General features: G+C 43.7%; 1 protein-coding gene across 1 annotated transcript; it reads left to right on the forward strand.

Moving 5' to 3' along the window:
- The first annotated feature begins 3,168 nt into the window (after nt 1-3,168).
- Nucleotides 3,169-6,416, forward strand: RPL14 (ribosomal protein L14). The gene is made up of 6 exons (XM_061373167.1): nt 3,169-3,251; nt 3,692-3,793; nt 4,402-4,496; nt 5,152-5,251; nt 5,634-5,687; nt 6,225-6,416. The coding sequence occupies exons 1-6, from the start codon at nt 3,249-3,251 to the stop codon at nt 6,390-6,392; spliced, it is 522 nt and encodes a 173-aa protein (XP_061229151.1). The 5' UTR covers nt 3,169-3,248; the 3' UTR covers nt 6,393-6,416.
- The last annotated feature ends 3,276 nt before the right edge of the window (nt 6,417-9,692 follow it).

The raw sequence follows: 9,692 nt of genomic DNA on the forward strand, positions 1-9,692 counted from the left end.
AGACTACAATCTTACCCACTGCTCAAGGCGTTCTTCATGGTTGATGCCCCTTTTACCTGCTTGTCTTTTGGTCTTCAGCTTAGTTCTGAAATAACCCTTGAAAACAGACTCCTGCCACGTCATCTGTCCTCTTTTCCCCTTGTACACTGTTAATTCCTCTTTATATTGCCATAACATGATCTATGAAACTGCAACGGTAATACAGCTGAAGGAGTTAGCAGGAAGAAGGGACTGTTGTACTTTTGAGGACCTGCAAGAGGAGAAAAGAGCATCTCTGCTTCACTTTCCTCCTCCCCTTCTACTGTCTCCTTTTGCCCAGACTCAATACCCCCATGGAGCTCCATCCCCAAATGTCCTCCAAATAGCTACTGCCAGTCAGTTTGCATTCCTCTCTTTCCATCTTCTCAGGATTGCTCCCATTTGTGCGTTGTTTCCCCTGCTTACATCTTTCCTCTGTAAAGGGATGGTTACTCATTTAATGCAGTTTTTCAGTGTGAGAAAGTAAAAACTAGAAGGGAAATTGCCATATTCAGCATATACTGCTAATCAGCTAAAGTTTGTGAGGCCACTTGAGTACAGGTTTCCTTGCAGCTGTGTGGCATGCAAGAGTGCATGCACTCAAAGTCAAGTTAACACTGGATTATGAATTGCAGTGGCATGTAGCGTGTTTTCTATCCTGACTTCATCTATTCCCCATATTGATTAGGTTGTGAGAGAACAGTGGCCAGTATTTTTAGCCATTAATATTTTCATGTTCTGTTTTTTGCTTCTGTATCACTTTCTTTCAGCTTTGGTTGGGATTTTGCTTTGTGTTTCACAGGCTGATGGATGATTTGAAATGAACTAAATACCTTTTTAAATGGAAAAAAGAATGAAAGTTAGTGATTTTCAAGAGGATCAGCAGGGAGGGTTTTGTCCCTTCTGTGTCGGTATACCACTATGTCCTGTCAGTCTTACTGGAGTAGCAGTACATAAAATAAGGCAGAATGTATCACAAGGTGATAAAATGCTCTATAGCACCCAACTTACATCTGATAAACCAAAAAGCTTAATTCACAATTCATTGGCATTACAGAATAATGGCATGAGATAAAAGCTTTATCTTGGGTGTGATGCATCTGGGACTGCAGTTAAGGGTAAAAAATCCCAACAGTTGGATGACAGCATTAAAATATTTTAAGTTACCAAATGGTATTCTGGAATATGTACCTGCCTTACAAAACATTTGCTTTGTGAATGGCAGGGCCAGTCAGTCATGGGTTTACAGAAATGGAACATGCTTGGAAGTGTGCTTCCTTGAAATTGGCAGCTACAGAACAAATTTAACAATCATTTGGACGTGGATGGAGACAGGGAATGCCTTCCCCCTGCCAATCACCTCCTCTTTACCTGCAGTTCATGCCTGGACAAGCAGAAAGCTAGGCTGCACTCGGCTCCCTGCAGTGGTTGCTTCTTGGAGGGAAGCTGGGGCAGTGGTGGTGGTCATGGCTTCACATGCAGAGCTAAACCCTCCCTGAGGTGCAAGGCAGAACCCCATCAGCCATGGGGTCCTTGACCTGTCAGCTGGAACCAAACAAGGGTCTGGGAAAGACAGTGTATTAGCAGTGATTGAGAGCCTGCACAGTTGTAGGTTGTCTTTTCATACACTTTATTGCCTGTATATGAAGACTAATAAAACTAACTTGTGAAAAGTTAATCCAAGTGTACTTTTCCTTATGATTTCCCCCGGTATCAATGTTGTCATCCTGGTAGACACACTGTTATTACTGGAGAGGTGGGAAATCTCTGAAATGCTTTACTGGAGGGTGGAAATGAGCAAGCTCCCAAAGTGATGCTGCAAAATGCTGCACAGTAGACAGTGCTCTTTATCTCCAGATTCAATATTCTTAACAAGGAATTAAAACCAAGCCACTCTTGTGATTTTTATTTATTTTTTAAACATATATACACAACACAGACAAACACATAAGCTTCCACTTTTAAACACTGTTTTCAGTTAGGGACACCACCACATTCTAGGGTTTCTTTCAGATTCAGGGCCAGAATACAGAGCTGAAAGCTTATGTGCCAAAGAGGAGCAGCAATTCCCGGTTACCAGAGCCAACTGATCGAGATGCAGCTGCATTAGAGAAAGAACGGTGGGGCACTGGGAAAAGGAACTATAGGCATTCCCCTATAGGGAATAGAGATTGTCTAACAGGAAAAAACACATCTATGGAAAAACAGCAGGAAATTAATCCACCAGAAGAATGAGATAAAAGATGAATTGCATAAGGCCATGGGGTGGGGGTGGGGGGGGGGGGGCAAAAATGACAATTTCTCATAAAGCAATATCCAATACTGGTGGAAGAAAGCAACTTGTACTGCGATGTAATTCAGCACTGCCGGGATGGGTGAAGAGAACAGAACAGTAAGCAACGTAGACTGGTGTAACCCACTACGGGGAGGTTTTACTTGAGTTTTAAGTTCAGTAATCATTTTGGGCACAAGGCACGTTCACTTAGATGGCCACGAAGCAAGTGTATCACCCGGAGTGCTTGCCTGTCCTGCACTTGTCTCCCGAGCTCGGAGATAACGTGCCCAAGAACAGAACGAACGTCCCTTTCGGCTGTTTCTAAACCAACTTCTCACCACCTACGGAGCCCACCGGTAACGCTGGATTCACCCCATTCCGCATCTGCTCTGTTGTACCCCGCGTGCTGCCAGGCCACACTCCCAAACGAGGGGCCGGTTCTGCGCGGTGGTGCGAGCGAACACCCACGGCCCGGGCCTTGTTCCTCCTCATCCCCTCGTTAAAACAAACGTCCCGTCTCGAACATGAGGACAACTGTAACAGAGCGCGTCGCAGCACGTGGGCTGTTCTCTACCTGAGCTCAAACACAAGCTCACAAGACAGGTTTCCGCCATCCTCCACGACACCGCGCCGCTGCCTGACGGTGAGGCGGAACCAAGCGCACCGAGGCTGTCCTCCCTCCCCTGGACCTCGGGAGAACCGCAGCTCGCTGCCATCCTCAACGACACCACCCCTTACCGGCAACACACGCGGGCCCGGCAAGATAGCAGCAGCCCTTCCCTTACCCACCCCCAGCGCGCATGCACGCACAGACGCACGCACGCACGCACGCACGCACGCACGCACGCACGCACGCCACCGTGACGCTCCTCCGACGCACGCGCAGTGGCGGCTCCGCGTGGATTTCCGGGCGCTGCAGGAGCAGCTCCTCCTTTTCTGCTCGCGGGCGGCCATCATGGTACGTGCGGCCGGCGCTGGGCTCCGCGGCCCCGGCGGGCTCCCCGCTGCCTTTCCCCTCTCCCTCCGGTGCCTTCCCGCTGCCCCTGTGTCTCCCTGCGCCTGGCTGAGCGGCTGGGCTCACGCATTCAACCCTCCGTGAGGGGAAGGCCGCGGCCGCCCCACGCGTGCTGGGCTGGGACCGGGCCTCGTGTGTGGGTGCGGGTCGGGCAGGGCCGTGTCCGCAGGACGGTGCCTGGCTCAGGGCTTCAGCCCCGCGCCTCTGCCTGCCCGCGGCCTCCAGCGGAGTCATCTAAAAGTAGCTGTGGAAGTGTTACCGTGGGCCCCGCGGCTCGGGCGGAGGGGGTTCGTGCGGTTCGGAAGCTTGGGAAGCTGCTTTAAAGGCTGTGAGGGTCTTCGGTCTGTTCTCACCTAACTGCGACCAATTCTCGTTGCTCCCAGGTGTTCAAACGCTTCGTCGAGATCGGCAGAGTTGCCTTCATTTCCTTCGGGCCTCATGCTGGCAAGCTGGTGGCCATTGTGGATGTTATTGACCAAAACAGGGTAAGCCATGAGTGCCCTACCTGTAATTTTTATGGCTTAATAGAAGCTTGTACACTAAGCTTGTAAATAGGGTTTTCAAAGAAATAAGCAATTGACAAAATACGGAATTTAGTAGTCATTTTCTATTTGAATCTTCCAGTAGCAAGCTTTTATCACTGGAAAGTGATACATTCCCTTCTCTGCTATGTTTCCTAGGAGTAGAAGTGGACAAGTGATGCCAGTTGGAGTGTAATATTTATGAATGGAATGGCATTGATGTGTGTTTAAAGCAAGTGCTTGGGCTGGGGGACTCTCCTTGTGTAATGCTTAAAGAAAAATGGGAAAAAAAAGGTGAAATATGTAATTTTAGTTCTGTGGGGGGTTTTCTTTTTACATTCAGTTTGTTGTGTTTGTTTTTTCCCCAAAACCAAAGATTAGGCCTTTAAAATTATTTTTGTAAAGCTTGGGTTGTGTACATAAGACTAAACTCGAGTTTTGTTTGCTTGATGTAATTTTGGACCATTGTTGTCAAGGTGCTATTCATAAAGTATTAGGAAGTTGCTGTCTAAATCAAGCATGAAGGGAAAGTGCTGGTCCAGTGTGCCCTCATATGTGTTTTCTTTTTTCAGGCCCTGGTTGATGGCCCCTGCAGTGGTGTCAGGAGGCAGGCTATGCCCTTCAAGTGCATGCAGCTGACTGACTTTGTTCTCAAGTTCCCACACAGGTGAGTTGTTGGCAGTTTTTGACCTCTGTAACAAACTGTGCTGTCACTTGATGACTGAATTATTTGATCTGATGCTTACTAAATCTGTAAGGTTCGTACAACATGAAGTCAATGGATTAATGTATGCACAGTAAGCACTTGACAGGCTGTATTATAGTTGAATGCATTTAAGTTTGCATTACCAGTGTTGGCTGATAGCTGCTGTGCAGGAGCAAAGGAAACACCATGCTGGCCTAGGTAACTTGCAGATAGTTGTGGGGGAAAGCAGTTGCAGTAAATACTGTGTGCATCTTTGCTTTTGCTACTATCTGGATCACCTTTAGACATTAAATGTAATCCCTGTGTACAGAACTGCACTGGAATTGCAAGAGTTCTTTTTAGCTTAGTTACTGTATAAATTAATTTAAAATCAAGGATTGCTGCCTTTCTGATTCTGAAGTAGTGCTAAGAATAGTACCTCAGTATGCCTTTTGGAATCATCTGTGAGCCCTAGCAAAGCGTTTGCACGCCAAAACATTCATTAGGTCACAGAGATGTATGTGGCATTGACTTAAAGTGTCTGAAGTAATGTGATGTATGGAATTTGATGGGGCAGCATCAGAGAGAACCTTTTTATAAAGCCTTTGAATACAATTTTGTGGCTGTTGTATTGCAGTGCTCGTCAGAAGTGTGTGCGTCGTGCCTGGGAGAAGGAGAATATAAATGAAAAATGGGCAGCGACAAGATGGGCAAAGAAGATCGAAGCCCGAGAAAAGGTACGTCTTTCACTGGATGCATAAGACACATTGTACTGCTTATACTTACTAAAATCAGCTTAAATCTAATAAACTACGTGTATATGCAGTTGCAGGCTAAGATTAAAGATAGATGAGGCATAGATGTGTTGAAGTTGCTACCTGTTGGCTTCAGCCTTTTGTAGTTTAATGGCAGATATGGTTTTGTTAAGTCATTTCTATAACCGCCTTTCTTCCTGCACCATTGCTTCCCAGCAAAGGCCTTAAACAGTGAACTAGTTCCAGATGTGCAGCTAAGCCTAATTGGAAATGGTCAGGGTTACTTGTGGAATGTTTTGAAACAGAGTTGTACTACTTGTATATGAGTATGTCAGAGCTTAATGACTTGATTCTTTTCAAACAGAAAGCCAAAATGACTGACTTTGATCGCTACAAGGTTATGAAAGCAAAGAAAATGGTAAGTATTGGAGTGTTGCTATTTTATTGCTTGTAGCTTTTACTATATTATATAGAGTCAGATGCAGACATTGGGAGCCTTACTGTCATAGCTGGTTTGGGTTATGAAGTGGCATAAAGTATGTGAATGCATTGAATTTTTCATGCTACTGTGGGCTTCCCTTCAGTATTTGGTCACACTTGAACCTATGTGATCTGTGTGTCAGTCCCCCTGGTTATAGCTGAGGAAGGGATTACCTGCTGATGAAATCAGATGCTCTCGATGAGTTGCTGTGATAGTATTTCATTCTATACACATAAAATACTGGGATGCCCAAGTTACCAGCCATAATGATGTTAACCATTTATCAGAACAGTTTTAGGTGGAATTTGACGTTTTAAATGTAACACATGGTAGATGTTGTGACTATAAAATATAAATAAAATTGGTTAACAAAGGGTGACGACAGAATCTGAAAGCATAGTATTTAAATTAAGGCATATTTGAGTCGTTGCTGGTTTCATTCTGATTAATGGTCAACATTTTCTTTTTTTACAGAGAAACAGGATCATCAAGCATGAAATGAAGAAGCTCCAGAAGTTGGCTTCTCAAAAGGGCAAGAAGCCAGAGAAGGCGCCAAAGCCACAGAAGGCATCAAAGGCAGAAAAGGCGCCAAAGCCCCAGAAGGCACAGAAGCAGGAGAAGGCGCAGAAGGCACAGAAATAAAAATGAACTTCTGGTTGTGTATGACTTTGTGTCTTCTGATTCTTTAAAATTAACAAATGGTTTAACATCTGTTTTTAAATTTTAATAAGTTCACTTTTGCATCTGACCAAGAATTGTTGTCTGTCTCCTTTATTAATAATGTCCCAGTGTTGGGTTCTGGTGGTTTCGAGGAGTGTGCAGAAATGTTTGTCATGTTCTGTGACACCATTCAGACTGCGCTGACTGCTCTATACCTAGTGCCAGTTGAACTCTTTGCATGCCCGGTTAGTTGTCCAGATCCTGACATTTTAAAGCAGCCTGTTATGGAAACAGTTGGGAATGTACAGGATTACTTGCACAGCCTTGGGTATAAAAGGTGAGAAATGATTACCCTCATTTTTTCTGTATAAGCCATAAACTGAAAGTATGTGTTCTGGTTAGAATCAAAGTATGTCAGTGTTTGAAAGACTGACATGTTGCTGTTCAAATGCTTTAAATGACTCCCATGTTTAAAAAAAACCCAAGCCTTCCACCACTGTTCAAGTACTGACCTGGAATACTTGCATCAGATGTCTAACACCACAGTAGTCCTGTAAGTACAGCTACAATAATTAGTAGTTAATAATTATTATGGTGACTTGTGTTTAAGCATGCTTGTTTTTTAGAATGGTTGAAAGATAAAGAGTTTGTGTCAAGAGCTGAGTAATTACAGTTAGGCAGCATATAATTCCTGCTTTTTGGTCAAGATTAACTAAAAGGGGTCATGACCTAAGAATTACTCAATCCATTTGAGGCACTGAAGTGCTTTGCACTATGTTTCTATATCTTAATGCCATAATCCATCTTTTCCTGTGTTTTCCCCTGTGCAGTTTGTTGCCAGGGGTTATGTGTTCTTCATTTTGAGTGAAGAAATAGTGGAAGTCTTGAGATCTCTGGTAATGGAAAAGCAGATTATTTTTATAATGAAATATAAAATGGAGGAGGGAGAATATAAGTTTTAAAAACAAATACATAATAAAATATATAATATAATCATGTGTTTTTAAGTAGTTACATGGCTAGTGCTGCTTATTTCAGCCAGCATTGGCCATCTGCATGCTGAAACACTTCAAACCGTATAATGTTGTCTTGAGCTATTTTTATGCCCTTGGAAATTGAGTTGATATGAACATGGTTGATATGAATGGATAGAACAACTAAGGAAAAAGAATCAAATTATGCAACTTGAGATTAAACCCCATGTTCAGGCATCGGGATCCTGATTTTAAATTGGATTTTAAAGTGATTAAATCCACGTACTCTGAAACTCTTAACTGGAAAGGAACTTGAAAGGTCTGTCAACCTGGAGGTCCTTTAAGGTGAAGGATTTGTACTTTAGGGTTGTTTGGGTTTTTTTTTATGTACTACTGTTAAGCTCAGTTACATAAGATGGGGAATATTGGTACAAGTGCCTGTAGACAAACTGCCTTTAGTCATAATGAGCTCACAAGTGCTGTTTCTACATTATTTGGTGGTTTTTTAAAGGTACTTGCTTCCAAAGGGTAACTGGTTGTGACTTCATCAATTTATCCAGTTTTCATTCCCACTAGTACTGCTTGGCAGCCACTGAGTTATCCAGAACATTTCCGTGATACAGTGTGTGCTGTAGCCTGTGATGCTGCCTGGCAGTTCCTCCACAGGAGCCTTATAACAGTACAAAAGATAGATGCAGGTTGTGTCTGCTCTAGCACTGCACTGTGGAAGTGGGTGTACTGTGGGAGGGCAGCATTAAAAATGATGGCCCTGTTAGGGAGAGTAAGTGTTATGTGCCTTAGAAGAAAACTTGTCTGCTGTCAAGTGCTGTGAAAGCACTGGGTTTTAGTTTGGAGGAAAGGGGAGAAGACAACAGTAGAATATATACTGGTCTTTGGTACTTGTGCTGTGTCTTTCTGACAGCATATTCCATGTGAGCAGCGTCTGGTGCTCCTCTTAGCAACTGAAACCACCTGTAGCTCTGTACCGATGGTAGCCCACCTTCCTTTCAATCCACGAGTGCTAATGCCATCTATGCTGCTTTGTCTTCTTAAAGCTATGAGGTTACACTTGGTTCAGTTTTGTTTCTGAAGGTTGCCACACGATGGCAACGTTAGCTCTTCACAAGGCTGTTCCTAAGACCCAAACCAGGCAAGCTGCCTGCAAGGGGCAGTGCCAAACAAAGGGGATGGCACTCACATTTGAGGGCAGTGGGTGTGCTAATCCAGGCTTTTATTTTGCCTTTAGTTGGCTAAGATGTAAGGGTTTAGTTAACTAAGGGTATACTTCCTTACTTTGTGGATCTGAGTGTAAAGAAAAAGGATCTGCTGTTCAGAAAAAGCTTAAAGTAAGTCCCAGTGTTGATTTTCTCAGTTTATTTCACATAATGAGGTTTGCTGGGGGCAGAGTGGGGGATGTACCCTACCCCAGATATCCTGAGACCAGCATGTGATTGCTGTACTTCCTAAACTGATACTGCTAGTTTGCAAACACAGTCCTGACCTCTGTGCCTTGATGTCTGGGAGATGTGAGCAATGCTAGGAGTAGGATTGGACCCTTAGCATAGTCTGTAGTTAAAAAGTGTAAAATCTACTGCTACTGTGAAGCAGCTGCAGTTCTGGGCCAAGTGATTTGCAGGTGATGCATAATTTGGTTTTCTTCATCAGGAAAGGTTTTATTTAAGTGCTTTTGTTCTTGTCTAAGCATGTGTGTTGTTGTTTGGCATCTGAATAGGTTTTGTTTTGGAGATGTAATAGTCTTGGAAGAGGAATCTCTGGATTTACTGGTCTTCCTGGTTTTCACATACCAGTATTCAGACTGTCCTTCAGTTGAGGTTTGCTTGGTGACCATGATGTTTCAAGTAATCTGATCTTGTACCTGCCTATATATTAATAGTAGGTAATGCTGTCCACTCTGAACTACTGTACCACTGATGCTGGCATGGGATTATGGCTGGTCGGGAGTACAGCTGGATTCTCTAATTTATTTTGCCTTCACTTGTAATGCTCTTTCAGTGTTTCCAGCCCTGTATGCTTCTCTTTCCCCCTGCCCACATTGGGAAGGTGTCTCTGAAAACTCCACATGCCTGCTTTTCATGGTGATGAGAAGGTGCTGATTTCTACTCACAACATTATTCATATATGAGCAAGTACAGCTTACAAGCAGGAAGTGGCAACTGGAAGAAATTATGGGGATGGCTGTGTGGTTGGGCTCTGCTCATTTCAGGTCTTTAGCTTTTGGTTCCTTCTTTGTATAATCAATTTTTTTCTTTTTTGTTTAATTTGGAAATAGTTTTCGTTACTGTTTCAA

This window comes from Neopsephotus bourkii, unplaced genomic scaffold (assembly GCF_033783945.1).
Source record: "Neopsephotus bourkii isolate Nb327-2 ecotype Australia unplaced genomic scaffold, CSIRO-AGI_Nbou_v1 NB_1629, whole genome shotgun sequence".
Classification (NCBI taxonomy): Eukaryota; Metazoa; Chordata; class Aves; order Psittaciformes; family Psittacidae; genus Neopsephotus; species Neopsephotus bourkii.